Source organism: Suricata suricatta, chromosome 10 (genome assembly GCF_006229205.1).
Source record: "Suricata suricatta isolate VVHF042 chromosome 10, meerkat_22Aug2017_6uvM2_HiC, whole genome shotgun sequence".
In the NCBI taxonomy this organism is placed as follows: domain Eukaryota; kingdom Metazoa; phylum Chordata; class Mammalia; order Carnivora; family Herpestidae; genus Suricata; species Suricata suricatta.
In genome coordinates, this window is record NC_043709.1 from 91,330,205 (window position 1) to 91,347,758 (window position 17,554).

The 17,554-nt window shown below is 39.6% G+C and overlaps 1 protein-coding gene across 2 annotated transcripts in view; it reads left to right on the forward strand.

Annotated features, from left to right (window-relative positions):
* GUCY2C (guanylate cyclase 2C) overlaps positions 1 to 17,554 on the forward strand; it is a 113,818-nt gene that overhangs the window by 46,673 nt on the left and 49,591 nt on the right. For both annotated transcript variants that reach the window (XM_029955695.1, XM_029955694.1), the window contains 7 exons: positions 4,543 to 4,655; positions 6,019 to 6,083; positions 8,855 to 9,070; positions 10,116 to 10,237; positions 11,699 to 11,795; positions 13,834 to 13,951; positions 15,520 to 15,655. In XM_029955695.1, coding sequence (XP_029811555.1) covers positions 4,543 to 4,655; positions 6,019 to 6,083; positions 8,855 to 9,070; positions 10,116 to 10,237; positions 11,699 to 11,795; positions 13,834 to 13,951; positions 15,520 to 15,655 — 867 coding nt within the window. The remainder of the gene's footprint in view (positions 1 to 4,542; positions 4,656 to 6,018; positions 6,084 to 8,854; positions 9,071 to 10,115; positions 10,238 to 11,698; positions 11,796 to 13,833; positions 13,952 to 15,519; positions 15,656 to 17,554) is intronic.

Sequence of the window (17,554 nt, forward strand, 5' to 3'; positions counted from 1 at the left end):
CTTAGTCACCACAGCTTGTAAGATTGGCATTATTGACACAGTTTCACAGTGGAAGTTTAATAACTTGGTTAAAGTCATACAGGCTGTCTATTTGATACGAGATTCCAACCCATCTCTGTCTGATTCCAAAGAGTGTATCCTACTGCCACTGTATAATTGTTACCCGCCATGAACTAGCTTTCTCACTAACATAAGACAATGGAACACTGTGGTGAGAAGCAGAGATTTGGAATCAGACAGCTCTTTGTCCATATTCAAGCTTTGTATCCAACCATTTATCATCATTGATGATCATTGAGCTTTCTGAGTCTCAATCCCCTTACCTATATAAAATCACAACAGATAGTAGGTACCTCATGTGGATACAGTATGAATTAAGTGAGGAAATTCATATAGAGTACCTAATACACAGACTGAAACATAACTAAGAATTCAATAAGTAACAGTTGTTTTATTGTTGTCCCTGTTGTGTTGTTGCTGTGCTGTTGCCACTGTTACCCAAACAAGTTACCAGGATATAAAATAAACAGTGTGGTGTAGTGGTAAGATCTTGATCTCTGGACTCATATAACCTGAAATTGAACTCCTGATCCATCTATCACTAGTTTAATTATAAACACTTTATCAAGTGAGTTACTTATTCTAAGCCCTACTCATCTCGTTTATAAAATAGAGCCATGGAGTGCCTGGGTTGCTCAGTCGGTTGGACATCCAATTCTTGATTTGGGTTCAGGTCATGATCCCAGGGTTGTGGGATCAAGCCCTGCATCCGGCTCTGCGCTGAGCGTGGAGCCTGCTTAAGATTCTCTGTCTCTGTCTCTGTCTCTGTCTCTGTCTCTCTCTCTCTCTCTCTCTCTCTCTCTCTCCTCCCACTTGGGTGTACTCTCTCTCTCTAAAATAAAAACCATACAGATTATATATAATAGAGTCATGAATGAATGGTGAGGAGGTTGAATAGATTAAATGAGTGGAGAATTTTGAGAGAGATGAAAGGATAAGCAGTGATGCCCAGATTTTTGTTTTTGATGATGCATTTTGTTAGATGGATTTTCATGCATGGGAAACCCAAGAAGTACAGGTTGTGACAGAAAGATAGGTTCATGTTCTAAACATACTGAGCGTTTTTATTTGGCAGTGTACTGACAATATACCTAAGGGCTAAACTGAAGAAAATTAACAGTTCAAATGCTGTGGGTGATGTCCAAATGGAAGAAAACAGTATTTTTTCCTAGTACTTAGGAAACCTCTGTGAGTTTTGAAGAGTACATGGGATTTGGCAGACAGCATGAAAAAAAGAGACTCCTGCCACCTTAGGGCATCACCTTCTCAAGGATGTGTGTTTCACGGCAAAGCACACCGAGTTGATACCCTCCCAAAGATCTCATGTGCTCAGGGGACCCCTTTCCTAGGCTCCAGCTCAGGTTCGCTTTGGCCCAACTCCTTCCTCAAAACCCTAGGTAGAAGAGAAAGGGTTCGGAGGTGACTCTACATGTTTTGGCATCCCCTCCATCTTCCCAGGACCGAGCTATCACGCTGGGGCGGAGGTGCAGGCAGGATAGAGACGCGAAACAGCACTTGGGGAAATGGTCAAGTTCAAAAGTTAAGCTTTGCTGTGAAGTCACTATGTTGTCTGAAAAATTTTTCCGTATTTTCTTGAGAAATCACTTGGGATTTGGGGAGATGAGAGGGAAGAGACCCTCATCTTCCTCTACCAAATTAAACAACAAAGCAAACACAGTTTTCTCATATCCATAAGATGTTGAGAGGAAGCAGCAGACTGTGTAGTATGTTCTACAGAAGTGGCTCCCAAACTCTGTGATCCCAAGACCTCTTTACGCTCCTAAAACCAATTGTGGGCTCTGTAGAGTTTTGTTTATATGGTTAGATATATCGACACTTACTAGATTGGAAATTAAGACTGAGAAATGTTTTAGATAGTTGTTTATTGATTCATTTAAAATAATTAGAAACACTTTATCTGTTAACATAAATAAAATTTCTTATTAAAGAAGGCCTGTATTTCTCACATCAAAAAATAAAAATAGGTGGGCAAAATGGTATTGATTTATATTTTGTACATCTTTTATGTCAGGCTTAATAAAAAAAATGGCTGGATTCTCATATCTGCTTCTGCATTTAATCTGTTGCAATAATACATATTATGTAGCCTCTGGAAAACTCTACTATATGCTCATAAAAAGAGGGTGGAAAAAACAAAGAATGGCTTAATATACTTATGAGAATAGTTTTGGCCTCCTGGGTCTCAAGTTATCTCTGGAATCTATGGTCTGTACTTTGCAAACTGCTATTCTATAGCATATCAGATTCTGAAATCAGACTGTCCTCGGTTCAAAACCCCCACTGTGGAATCCTAAGCAAGTTAACTTACCTCTCTAGACCTCCATTTTCTCATTTTTAAATTAGGAAGATAAAATATCAATTAACTTCGTAGGATTCAGGGGAGGATTATGCCGAGAAACGTAGCCTAATGCTAGGCATATAGTGACAGAGATCATCTAGTTCTGTCCTGTCAGTAAATGGATGAGGAACTGGGGCCCCATAGATGAAGTCACTTGTCTGAGATCACACTCAGTGAATGTGGCTTTCCCTTCTAGGGCCAGTGCAGGATTTATACTTGGGTTTTGCTGTGCCCATCCATCTTGGGATGCCTGGACAGTAGGATTTTTGAGTGAGTCATCTTCCATGCTCCTCATGGTGCAAGAGGGAGAGGAGCCCTCACAGAGATTGAGGAGGAGGAGCTAACTTATACCTTAACAGCTGCAGGTGTGGCCATCTCCCTAAAGCCCTGTTTTCATCATGTGACCTTGTACTGGAATGAACTTTACTCCCTGAGTCCTCTTGCTGCTTTCTAAGACAGTCTCAAGCCCTGTTTTCTCCTGGTCCCCACATGCACTCTCCTTTTCTTCTGGGCCCCCACAGCCTCACTCATACCATTCTCCTAGTTTCATTTACCCTATATTCTCCAGATCTCCAGCTATAAGAATTAAGTAACAAAAAGGGTGTAAAGCGTTCAGTATTATGGCTGGCATATGGCTACATTCATGTGTTAATTGCTGTTAAATCCATCACTCGTCCTACCTCTTCTATTAATTTTCTTTGGTCTTATTACATAGACCCCTCCTATTTGGCCAGACCTACTGGCAACTCTTATTTAGATCTCTTACTGAACAAAGTCTCAGAATAAGTGTTCTTGAATTACCCCTCCCCCCTCCCAAAAAAGAAGGCAGGAGGTAAAATGCTTCCTTATCTTAGACACATCTCTGAGGTGGCTATAGACATGCAAAGATTCCCTTTCATTCTTTGAAAGAACAGGTCTCTGTCTTTAAAAACATTCTTACTGCCTGGGTGGCTCAGCTGATTAGGCATCAGACTCTTAATTTCAGCTCAGGTCATGATCTTTCTAATTGAGCCCTGTATTGGGCTCCATGCTGAGTGTGGAACTTGCTTGGGATTCTCTCTCCCCCTCTCTCTGTCTGCCTCTTCCCCACCTATTCTCTCTCTCTTTCTCTCTCTCCCCAAATAAATAAACATTCTAAAAAAGCATTCTTATTTGGATGTTCAGAAGAACAATAACTTCTGTTGTTGATATGCTTTACTCTTTTAAAAGTATTAACCTTATTACATTTGATAATGGGTTTTAATCCCATTTTGCATTTGCAGGAACTAAGTTAGAGAAATTCAAATGGCTGGTGCAAGAACACACAGAAAGAAAGTCACTCACTGCACCAGCCATATGACTAGCCACTGAGGTTTCCAGACTTCCTGTATAAGGGCTTAGCAAAATTAGGATGCCTCTGCTTAGGAATTAAACATTTCTCTTGAATATTTTTTTATTGGAAGGAGACAAAATGTAAGAGATGGAACTTGATCAAACGGTTCAGCTGTCTTTTTATTCCCTTCCAAAATATGGTATCTAGCAATACCGAGGGATACTACCATCAATGCTCTTGCCTTTATCTGAATGATCTATTATCCCAAGATCCTAGACCATGATGCACACAGTTCACTTTGGCTTTGGGGACAGAGCACAGAGGGCCCACAGCAAACAGAAGCAGCACCTTGGGAACATGAAAGAACAGATACTGTCATGTCTACATTTTTGTTTTCCTCACACTCTGCAGAACTGTGTAGGAAACCTCCTGAGTCTACAATTGTGAAAAGAGGAGAGCTGTGAACATAATGAAAATGTTGTAAAACTGGATTGTGGGATGGTTGCCCAAATACGTATTTACTAAAAGCATTCAATTGTACATTTAAAATGGGTGACATTTATAGAGGGTAAATTATACCTCGCTAGTGCTGTTGAGAGAGAGAGACAGACAGGCAGAAATAAAAGACAGAGACAGACACAGGAAAAAAGTGACAGGTATTAATATAAGAACTCAGAACTCAAATATTCCTAGGCCTGAGGATGGGTACCATTTTTTCCCAGGATCATTTGACAAAAGGTAAATCTCATGCCTATTTAACTACTGAAAAAAAATAACATATTTTCTCTTTTCCCTCATTTCTGGATAACAGGCATAAATGTGACTGTGATTGCTACCTTTATCTTTTCGGATAATGAGATTTACAAGTCAAATGACTGTCGGAGTAGCACCTGTGAAGGCCTTGACCTACTCAGGACAATTTCAGTAAGTAAATGCTTTTGTAGGTATAGCTCACACCTCTTGGTACAGGAAGATCACATGTGAGACTTGAGCACTTGTCTATGAGCGTTTCTTATGTCATCTCTAGCCACATAGCTGAGTGATTTGGAGACAAGGTAATCTGACTTTATCCTCATATATTTCCCAAAGTGATGAGGCCCGTCTGGGAATACGGGAAAGTAGGGAGGATCTGCTATGTTCTATCTCTATATTTTCAGTGTTATGGAGGGCAATTATTTTGTCTTAAATTGTTTTCAGAACCTTTTAAAAATGTAAATGTTGGCACTAATTGGTTTGCTTCTGGGTGCCTCAGGAAATACCTGAAGAATTCCAAAGCCTTGCACAGGAGATCTCTGTTTCAAGTCATCACCATAGATGCAGTCAGAGGTTAATTGCTTAAGAGCTGAATCTGAAACTTAAGTTTAAAGTAGTAACTGTAACGTTAAAGGGTAGAAATGGGAGGGAAGAGATTCTTGCCTATTCTCTCCTCCCAACTCCCCACCTCAGCCAGGGCTCTATGGAGCAAAAGAATGTTTATAAGCTCTCCAGAAGCAGGTAGGTGTATGAGAAGCCTTTTCACTACAGAAAGCCAAGGAAAGGTTCTCCTAGAAACAGAGCATTGGGCGTAGAACCATGATTTCAAAACTTTAATCAATAGCATCACACCTACCAGACAGGTGGACTCATGGGAAGAAGAGTAGTTGATTACAGCAGTCAGTCTCACTCTTGGGAGGGCAAGGAGTGAGCAAGGGGAGTTTAACCAACTCTACTTTATGATGCTATGAGTATCTGTTTCTTCCTTCCAGCTCTTGAGATGGAGATATATCCTGGTTTTCTAAAACCAGGGATGGGACGTTCCTAATCATGTTCCTCTTGATAAATAGTACAAGGCACGATCCATAGTCACCCAGCTGGTCACACTGCAGTTTGTTCTCTTTAGCCCTGTTTCATAGCTCTCCCCCAAACTGGAACTTGCCCTCCTCCCCCAAAGCATCTCCAAATCTAGTCTCTCCTCATTCTGGCCACAGGTACATCTCATAGTACAGTCTACCAGTCCTTCTTGCCCCACCCTCCATCTTCCTCTTGACAAAGAATCCAAGTTCATCTTCAGCCTTCTTACCTTCAGCAGAATACCCTTCCTTCCACCTGCAGCGTCTTCCCTTTCTCAGATTTCTTTAGCCCTCAGTGTTCCTTGCCCAGCCCGAGGCACCATGAGTTGCTCCTTCCTTGAGAGGTGCATTTTCTAACCTTCTAGAGGCCTTTTTCATTGCCACTTCTTTCCTGTTTGTTTATTCATTGTTTTTATTTTTAAAGATTCAGTTTTCTATTCTCTTTTTTTCCCCTACAGAATAAGAAACAGATGGGCTGTGTCCTCATAGGGCCCTCGTGTACATATTCCACCTTCCAGATGTAGTAAGTAGTTTGGTTTGTTGTTTTAATACCACTGTAAGTTGAAGTCAGGTAAACAATGTGTAAACGATGTGTCAAACAGCAGTCTAGTCAAGGCAACACAATCAGAGGTATTGGAATCCTCATATTTTGCTGCTTCTCTATTAAGTGTCATTCCCTTGTCCAGGTAGTTCCGCCTTTGCTTACCACGAGGTGAATGACAGTCGCTATTCAGGTTCAGTTACTAACATCTGAGCCTGAGAGGCTACGTGATGGTATAGGGAAAAAGAGTCCTGGCAGAGAAGACAGTGAACTTGGGTAATTTGAGGAGTTAATGAAGGAAATCTGAGCAGAGGAAACACACAGGAAAGTACAACACCCTGGGCATTAACAGGGCTTGGTTCTATCCTTAGGTCCCTGGAATAAGGAAAGTAGAAAGGTACTCATCTCATAGCACTGAAGATTATATAATTAGCATATTAAGGTATCTCTTTTCAGCTTAGGGAAAAAAAATGCTTCCAATATATTTTACAATAAAAATATTTCTCTGCCTTTGGGAAAATCACCCTCATCCCTCCATTCATTTCACTCAGTATTATTCTCATCACCACGAAACATTTTCTTCTGCCAAATCACACCTTCCCTCTAAAGCCCTCTTCTATGCCTTTCTTTAATCTGTTCAGGGTTCCTTTGAATCAAGGATCACCTTTGTCTACACAGAGAAAACTACGCTAAAAGACCCTATGCAATCGATTTTGGAAGGTCAAATTAAATTTCTGACATTTCTGACATTTCTGTCGCAAAGTCTGCTTTTGACACCTCCTACCAGCCGTAGAAACACCCTGAGATGCTCAGGCCCACTGCATGTTTAAACGAGGACCACAGATACCCCACGGAAGCACTTGCTCAGCTCATCTTCCATACCAAAATACAGGCAAATACAGAAACTCCTCCTTACACTCATTCCCCATTGTCGTCTTATCTGACCACGTGTTGCTTTGCTGTAGAATGTGCTCAGAAGGAAAGGAGGAGTAGGAGAATTGGTTGACTATTTATGAGGACCTTTTGTGTGCAAAGAAGCACTTTGGCTTTGTCAGGTAGAGAAAATTAAGTAAAACATAGCCCCTGTCCAGGAAACAGAGAAGACAGCAAGAGCACTGGTAGCTGGTACAAGGCAGAGTACGATGAGCTCGACTGAAGAAATACAAACAAGAAGCTGTGGGCTGCACAGAAGGAGGGAGTCCCCTCTGGTTGGAGGAGTTAAGCTCAAGAGGGGAAGGATTTCATGGAGGAGATGGTCTACCAGTTGAGCGTGGAAGAATAGATGAGATTTTAACAAGTAGCGATGAGGAGGTAAGCATCCCAGCCAGGCGGAGGGTGAGCATGTGTACAAGCAAAGAAGCAGAGAAGTGTAGAAATTTTGTGAAAGTTGGTATCAACCGGAAGTCAAGAGATGAGTAGGGGAATAATGGAGATAAAACTGGAAAAGTTAAGTAGGGCTGTAGTGGGGAGGTCATGAGTTCCAGGCGAGGAGAGCATATTTAATTAGATTTGCATCAGAAACAACTTAGATGTACAAGGAAGTGCCATAGGAAGCAGCTCAACTTTGGGAAGACCAACCAACCGCATACTGGAACCACTGGAGCGCAGAGGAGACACTTACGGGAAAGACATGGGGGGAGGAGGAGGGCTGAATTAGCATGCAAGTAGTTGACCTGGAAAGGAAGGGGAGCCTTTAAAGATATTTAAGGGTAGAATAACTGCTAACTGATTTGATAACTGATTGAATGGCAGAGTGAAGGATGGAGAGTAGTCAAGAAACACTAAAAAAATGGGAAAATGAGGACATAGGGAAAAGTAGTAAAAAAACCACTAAAATAAATAAGGAATGGTTTTGAGCAATGAAAAGATAAAGCTGACTGTGAACATAGGGAGTTTAAGTGCAAGCAGGACACCTTGTGCTCAAGATGGAAGGGAAGTATTGCTTTCCTTCCTTTATCAAGTGCACACTGAGGGCGCACATATGACCCAGGCAGACTGGGGTATGGAGGTGAATGAGCCAGACATGCTCTGTGCCTTCATGGCGCTTGCAGTTGAGTGGAGGAGGCAGTTAGGAAACACATACTGACCCCAAACTTACCTGGTTTCGGGTGTCAGTGAAAAGTTTTTCTGATGGCTGAAGGGATCTTTCACTCAAGAGTAAGAGTCAGCCAGGCAAAGAGCCAAGGGCAACAGCATTTCTGGCCTTGACAGGCCCGGATGATGGATGGTGTTGATACGTATAAGGAACTGCAAGATTTTTGTGCTAAACAGGGAAGGAAAATTGTAAAATCCTCAGGTGACGTGTGTCTCAAAGGTAGTCCACAGAAGAGCCAGAAGTAAGGCAATGCATGGAAGGAAAGGTATAGAAGACATCTTTGGGGCTTTACAACATCTGTAATAGTTGTGGTAGCCCATCCTCTGTTTTCTTAGCCCTACTCCCTGAAGGCCATATGTCCCAGCCTCGATGTTATGACAGCCCAAATGAACACTTGTTTTAGAATAAATTGAATGAACCAAGCCACATTATACATGAAAATACCCTGAGTATCTTAACACAGAACATATGCTCAGTAAATGTTTTAAAATTCACCTGTGTGGGAGGGACACCTGTTTAAGTTAGAGACCTGCTTGAGTGACCCTACTTCATTCTTACTGTTTATAGCCAACCACGTGCTGAAGCAGTTAAAGAGGGGTTGTATTTGGGCTACTGAAGCAAATCCTGATGTTTGTTTCCTTCTCACCTCTTGGCATAGCCTTGACACAGATTTGAACTACCCCATGATTTCAGCTGGGAGTTTTGGATTGTCATGTGACTACAAAGAGACTTTAACCAGGCTGATGTTTCCAGCTAGGAAGCTGATGTACTTCTTGGTTAACTTTTGGAAGGCCAATCATTTGCCATTCAAAGATTTTTCCTGGAACACTGCCTATGTTTTCAAAAATGGCACCGAGACTGAGGACTGTTTCTGGTGAGCAGGACCATTCATATGCTGTGGCACTTGGCATAGAGCGAAGACACAGAATCCCAACCGCCCACCTGGTTATTATCAGATGAACCTTCCATCTGTAAGAGCACTGGGAGTGGACACCGGCCCACTTTCTAACACAAATAAAAGCAAAAAGGCCAAAGGAAACATGGCATAAATACAAACAACATGTATTACATTTGCAACCCTCTAGCTTTCAAAGTACTTTCACGTTACTTTTATTGGCCCCCTACAGTAAATCCCCTAAAGAAAGAAGAACAAGTACAAGTTCCATTTTACAGATAAGGACAACAATTACTGTGAAAAGTATGATACCAGAAAATATGCATTCTGCCAACACCTACAACTAGTTAGAAATAATTTGTCTCACGATCACTCAGGAATAAGTGGAGCAGGAGAACTTACTTTATTGCGAAAATAAAATCATAGGGTTCACACAACTCCAGCAAAGATGCCAGAAAGAATCCTTTGGTTGGGCTGCTGTCTACACCACCAGGATGCTGCTTGATTCTGCAGTCTTTCTCCACCTAAGTGTGCAGGCAACTAGGGGTACCACTAGGAACGCACATCTAGGAACCTAAAAACAATCTAAGGCCTCATCCTAGAAATTTTGAGGTGAACTTAGAACCCCCACAAGTGCATTTCATTGGGAGGATAAAAGATTCCTATCAACTCTGAGTTTTTGCCCTGTAGACTCAAAGGTTTCAACTTCTCTGTGGTAATGGGGTTTATAGAACAGAGCAGCCTTCCTTCTGCAGATAGTAAGAAGCTATTATAAGGAACCCCAAAGGCTTCCTATTTGTATATATACATGAAGACACCCTAAAACTTCTTATATTTTTCCCAAACTAGATCCCACAATCCAAACCATTGATACCATGCTGTGTATCATCTGTTGTGTTAACAGTAAAAAAGTAGTGCAAACGAACAAGTCCCAGAACGGATCTGTAAACAATGAGCAAAATAACATGGAAGGTCTTGAAGAAACTAAACTGGTTTCTTAGAGTTTCTCTTTTTTCTGTTCTAGGTACATCAATGCTCTGGAGGCTGGGGTTTCCTATTTTTCTCAGGAACTTGGCTTCAAAGATATGTTGAGGGGAAGTGACCAGTTTCAGGATATCTTAATGAACCAAGACAGGAAAAGCAATGGTAAGGGGACATGGAGATAACTTTTTTTGCCAACTTCTTCCTCACAACTACCACATCTTTAAGAGTCATTTTGACAAATCTACCATCACAGAGTTATCATCACTACCTCTATATGTTTTGTTCATTTGGGTAGATTGGTAGTTCCATGCAACTCCATTATATTATCCCATCTGCCAATTAAAACCTTATCCTATGAGAGAAAGGAGAAAGGTAGTGTTGAACAAACACATTAACATCATGAAACTAATGATGATGCTAAAGTCTAACTTTTATAAACCAAAATGATATCATGACCCACCATAGATAAACTGCTTTTTAAATTCACCCCAATCTAATCTGTTGTTGGATTTATGACTAATCCTCACACATTCTGAACCCGGGTCCCCTGATGACCAAGAGGATATATTTACCGATTATCTGACCTCAAGCAAAATTACAAGGTTAGCATATCATCTCAATTTCGTCTAATGTATTTCACATGCCTAGTGACCTCCTGGTTATAGGTCAATATGGGTAAAAATTATCCTTGCTAAGCTGTGAGGTGATTTGTTTCACCTTCCAAGAATTCTCTTTACAAATAAGAATATATCAGGAGCAAATGAATCAATTGTGGACATTTCCTATGAGGGAATGTGTTTGCTTGGTAAGAATTCCTAGTGTCACTCAAATCATTATCTACTTACGTTATGAAGCATTTGCCATAATCATGTATAAATTCCTTCCATGTATAAATCATTGGCAAAATATGGGGGGAAAGGAAGTATACATGTCCCTAAAAAGAAATATTCATGTTCCTAAGGAATTTATTGGACAACATAGTTTATAAAATGATCCAGTGAGGTGTACCCCAGCTCCTCTTTCTCATCGAGTCATGCATTTAGGAAGTCTGTACCAATGAGTCCCAATGAGTAGGAGAGCTCACAGAACCAGATTGGACCCTGCCACTGAAATCACTAAGGCTGAGTGCCAAGTTGAGAAGCTACAAGCAAAGCCTAAGGAAAGTTGCGTAGGCACGTGACAAATTCTCACATTAATTTTATTATAACTTTTTCAGCTGCTTAACAATTGGTGAGGTGCACTTATCAATAAAAATAGTTTATGTAACTCCTCCAACCTGGAATAATAGAATAAACACTGAGCTGGATCCGGAAACTTGAATATGGGAGCTCTGCCTTCTACTAGTTCTTTAACCCTTTGACACCTTGTCTTTCAGGCTCTTTAAATCAATAAAATTAAGGGAATGGACTAGAGGATTCTTTTTAAGATTCCATGCAGCTCTACTCAGACTCTGTGACTCTAAGTGGAAAAAAGCAAGGAAGAGAGTAATTGAGAAATTGGTGTTAATCTGAAAACATAAATGTAGCACAGACATGCTGGGTTCAGATTCAGGTACCTGGTTCCCACGTGTTTGTATGTAGACCATTGTGTATTTCTCTCCTTGTCCTGCTCTCTCTTCTCCAGTGATTGTTGTGTGTGGTAAACCAGACACGATTGGTGACCTCAAGGGTGACCTGGCGGTGGCTGAAGATATTGTGATTATTCTAGTGGACCTATTCAAGTAGGTATAATATTTGAAAGAATTCTCTTTTCTTAGAAAGGAAATACTCCCAGGATTCCCAGAAGAGACATTCTCTTTTCTCTTGTTTTGCATAGCCTTTCAGGGGATTTGGTATGATCAAGTTTCATTCTTTCATTACAACCTCATTCTTGTTTAATTAATTGTAGCCTTTGCAGATATGCGTATCTTTGACATCACTATCATGTCTAAATACAGAAGTTTCATGACCCGTTAAATCTACATGTCCATTCATCTACAAGGATCTTGGTCCCTAGCCTGATTTTAAGGTCTTTCCAGGCAGTGATAAATCAACTAATAACCCAATCAAGTAGTAGTATTTTGAGGAATGTGGGCCATATCTGTGCTTTCTTTTGCTAATGGCCTTTGATCCTAGATGATTTTTCCTTTGCCACCTTTGGTAAGAGGAAAGTTCCAGTTAAATGACTGCTTCTCTGCCCTGTGTGGTTTAGGCATGGGTGGTGATTTTATTCTCCAGTTTTCTGAAACAGAAAAGAAAATTTTGGATGATAGAGACTTTCTCTCTCTCTCTTTCTTTCTCAATTTTTATTTTTTTAAATACAAATACAATTAATATACAGTGTTATATTTTACCAGTCAACTTCTAATATGGTTGGAGACCCTATAAACCTTGCCAAGGTAGTATCTGAATCAGATTAAACTTCTAGAAGTTGTTACCGGTACACCTGTCTGTGCCCCTTGCCCCATCAGCTAGATCATATGCCCTCACTTATCTGACTGCACCATTAATCATTACCTGTCTGTACTCGGCCTAGATACTGTTACTGCACTGCATATTTCCTGTATCTGGCTAGTCATTTCACCCACACTAAATGTACTTGTCACAGTGTTAGGAGGAATGAAACATAGGGACTGCAGGTCTGTTTGACTAAAGATAATCTTATCAATCAACTTAGCCTTTTAGTTGCAAAATACAGGAAAGAGGACAAAGTTATCAGCATTTCATTTCTATAACCACATTGACAGCTGCTCTCAGTAATTATTTTGCCCTCAGTGTAGCAGATTGTGGTGTAATTGTACTTTTAGCGAATCCTCAACCCGGTGCAAAAGTGTGGGCACTTTTGCTTCGTCACTGGTCTTGAAGGGCACCTGCCTATGTTTTCAGAAGATCATGAGCTTTGTTTGAAAGTAGACATAATGTGGTTTCAAATTCTAATTCTGTCACTTCTGGTTCATTTGACTCTTGGGTATCACTTACAATCTTGAGATTAAATCTTCTCGTTTGTAAAATGAGAATAAGGGTACTCACTTCATAGAAGTGCTCTTAGGATGAGAGGTGATAATATGAGGGAAATATTCTAGTCCTCAGTGCATAGATGTTTTAGCCTACTGTTTGAATAGTAAATGATGGTTATCTTAGTTATAGCAGTTCCAACATGTTAGATTCTTCACATAGTAAAGCATTCAAATGATTTGGAAGCTTAGAAACCATGTGACTTGTAGCGCAATCTGACAGTATTGAGGGTCCACAACGTACCAAATATCAGCAAGGAGCTGAGGATACCTGGATCAATACACTAATATTGAGGAGCTTACAGTGTTAGAGGAAATGTTTAGTCTTTTCATATTCATGTTTCATCATCTGAAAAGTACATTTAATTCATAAAATTTCTCCACATCATATCCCAATAAACCTAAGTTGTTACGAGCACTTAAAAGCAAAGAAAGTTTCCATGTATAAACCAAAGGTCAGTAGGCCTTGAAAGCAAGCACTAGCTTACGTGTCCAGAGCCTAACCCCCCTCAAAGAAGGATCTGTGTTCTGATCTTCCTTTCCACTTTTGTATGTGAACTCCAGCTGCCTAAGCCCTCTTATTCAGCTTAGCATGCTAGAAGAAAATAAACCTATCTGGGGAAAGCAGAAAGTTTTTCAGGCTACCGGAAAAATATGTTTTAAACCATTCCTAGGCTGATGCTATAGTTTATGGGAATTGTAGAAGCTTCATACCGGGTTTTGGAGGAACATAATTTTCATGAGGAACTTGTGCTTCTTAAAACAGTAACGAATACTTCATGGATAATGTCACAGCCCCTGACTATATGAAAAATGTCCTTGTCCTGACATTGCCTCCTGAGAATCCCATCTCAAATAAATCTTTCTCCAAAGATTTATCATGGGTAAGTTTCACAGGTATATACTATTCTTTGTCAAGGGTAATATATTATTCTTCCATGTAGGATCCAAATTTTAAAGTAAGCAATTTTTTTTACTCCCATTTACTCAACAGTTATTAGCCAAGACCAATTACGTGCAAAAGCAGGAATACTGATATTAAAACTCTTACTTTAGGTCACTGTGCTGGGCTTTGGACCAACAGGACAATGCATAGTCTGTAACATCGGAATGGAAGTGACAGTGTGGAAAGACAGGAAGAAGCCCCACTAACTTAGGGAAGGTAGAAACGAACAGTGTACCTAAAGCAACTTTCTCCTGGGGCTGATATCAAACTTCTACCTTTAAAGATATATATGGCTAGGTTAAGACTTTGTCCTCCATTATAATTAAGTTGGTCATTGTTTAAACTTGCCCAGGAGAATCCTGTTTATTCCTCTTATGCAGCATTCATCTGGTTTAGCACTTATCCTAGAAACAGAGCAACCTCAAATTGGACAGTAAATCATGGCCACCTTATTATAATGCAGGGGCCCCTGACCCTAATACCACATCAGGCCTTGTCAGTCACTGTACCTTAGCGTGATTAAATCCATCAGATGTATTCTGCCTTCAGAGTCAGTTGAGAGCAGGTTAGGACTGGGAAGAAGAGGGAAGGAGCAGTCATGAGGACCCTGAACTGACTTGGGATGGCAAGCAATGGGCCAGGCCTAAAGAGCTATAAGAGAAGATGGGTACTTTGGGGAGTATAAGTTTTTTCCTAGACTAGAAATTCTAAACCCTCTGTTTCACAATCCTGCAAAACTTTGGAGCTGCCCTTTTGGGAGTTGGATCTTAACTGAATTTTTTTTTCTCTAATCAAGTAATGATTTCAGCAAAAGATACTGAAACCGATGAGAGGCATTTTTTTTTTCTTTTTATATTTCCAGCAAATACACTCAGGGTGTAATATTCAGATATCACTTGCACAGCTTCTAGGCTCTGGTAAAAGTGTTGTTCTTCACAGGTGGGCAGTCCAAAATGCCCAAGCCAATAGAATTCACTTGGTCTCAGGGGTCACAAGAATTTAATCTATAACCCAGTTCTGTGAAGACCACCATGCAACCGTCAAGAATTGTCTCCAAAGCAAGTTCAGTGGTATCATCCAATCAAAACTCTTCCTGCTTCAGTGTACTGAAGGACAGGGAATTGTTTTTACTATTTTTGTCTTTTACTCTTTGTGAAAACAAGCAAGAATTTTTTCTTTATAAAATCTCACAAGAATTATGAAAATGTTGCATGTTGTTCTTCCTGGTTGAATGGTAGATTTCACCATCATGGGAAGGAAATACTTCCCTAAAGACAGTGTTTCAGGTTTATTGACCCTAAGGAAAGGCAGAATTTTGATACAAGGATAATAAAAGAGCCCCGGTTCAAGGACATATTTTCCAAAAGACTTAATACCATCCCTCTAATTCTCCTAATGTCCCTTTACCTTTCCAGTTGCTCTGCTGACCCCAAGAATGTTTTGTTTCAGGCTCAAGACCAAAATCCCTTTTTGGAACTCATTTTGAGATTTTCCTTTTTCATTCAGGCAAAAAATGACTTTGCTCTTGCCTACTTGGATGGCATCTTGCTCTTTGGACACATGCTGAAGATATTTCTTGAAAATGGAGAAGCTGTTACCACCCCCAAATTTGCACACGCCTTCAAGGACCTCACTTTTGAAGGTACTTGTCTCCTAAAAGCATACAATAACAAAACTTAACACTTTATAGAAAGCTGAAGAAATATGGGATTCGTGGACGGACTTTGGGAAGCAAAGAGGGGATTGACAATAGATCAATCAGCAGCTAAATATCTTTGAACCTAGAGGCAAACATCACTGCATAAATTTGGGTGTTGCTATTCTTGATATCTGGACCCCAGGTTATGCTTTGGGATTTCAGAATCTTTCAATACCAAAGAAAGGGCAAATGGCTTGGACCTTGTACTTATAAACAAGCTCATCACAGGGCATTTTGGGCAGTGATGTCCCGAATATGCTTAGAGACTAGCAAGAAGAGAAATCTCTGACATTTGATTTTGGTCCTTCCATATCTCCTTCCTATCATTTAGGGATCTGGGACCCTGTGTTACCCCTCAAGCTACCAAAACCTCTCATAACAACACCATCCCAAAGTTCCCAACACATGTTTCTGAGTATGAAGTAGTATCTTACTGTAATTTTGATTTGCATTTCTCTAATGATTAGCAATATCAAGCACCTTTTCATGTGCTTATTGGCCTTATTGACCATTAGTATATGTTCTTTAGAAAATGTGTCTTCAATCCTTTGCCCCTTTTTGAATGGAATTATTTGGATTTTTGTCTGGATATTAATAGCTAATCAGATGTATGATTTGCAATTTTTTTCTCCTATTTTGTGAGTTGTCTTTTTACTGTGTTGATAATGTATATGTTTGCATATGTTCTTTAGAAATTGTCTCTTCAGTCTTTTGCTCCTTTTCTAATTGTTTTAGTTTTTTTGTCTAGATATTAATAGCAAATCAGATTTATATGATTTGCTAGCATTTTCTCTATATTGTGAGTTGTCTTTTTACTCTGTTGATAATTTCATGCACAAAGTTTTAAAATCTTTGTGAAGTACAATGTGCCTAAGTTTTCATTGGTTGCCTTTGACTTTAGTATCATATCTAAGAAATCACTGCCAAATCCAATGTCATGAAACTTTTGTTCTGTGTTTGCTTCTAAGAGTTTTATAGTTGTAGGCTTTACATTTAAGTCAGGATGCACTTCGAGCTATATGGATGTCCAATTTTCCCAACACCATTTGTTGAAAATACTTTTTCCCCCCATTGAATGGTCTTGTCATCCTTAGTGAAAATTACTTAACCATGTATACAAAAGTTTATTTCTGAACATCCTATTCTATTCGATTTGTGTATAGATCTGAATTTATGCCAGTACCATACTACCATACTATTTTGATTACTGTAGCTCTTGTAGTAAGTTTTAACATTAAGAAGTGAGTCCTTCATCTTTGTTCTTTTTTAATTGTTTTGGCTATTTAGCATCTCTTGAAATTCCATATGAATTTTAAAATGTCTTTTCCTATTTCTGCAAAAAAAAATATTGAGATTTTTGACAGGGATTGCCTTAAATTTGTAGGCTGCTTTGGGTAATATCAATTTCTTAATGATATTAATTCTTCTATTGCATAAACATGGGAAGTATCCATTTATTTATGTCTTCTTTAATTTCTTGCAGAAATGTTTTCTAGGGCTTTTTTTTTGTATAAGTCTTTCACCTTGGTTAAGTGAGTTCTTAAATATTTTATTATTTTTGATACTATCATAAATGGAATTATATTCTTTTTTATTGAAATATAGCTGACACACAATGTTACCTTAGTTTTATCCATATAACATAGTGATTCCACAAGTCTATACTTTATGCTATGGTTGCCACAAGTATACCTACCATCCACCACTATACAATGCTGTTATAGTGCCATATTCTCTATACCTTTGACTTACATTAACTATATTTCCTGTATGTTTTGTCACTATGACCTATTCATTCCATTAATGGAAGCCTATAACTGCCACTAGAATTATATTCTTAAT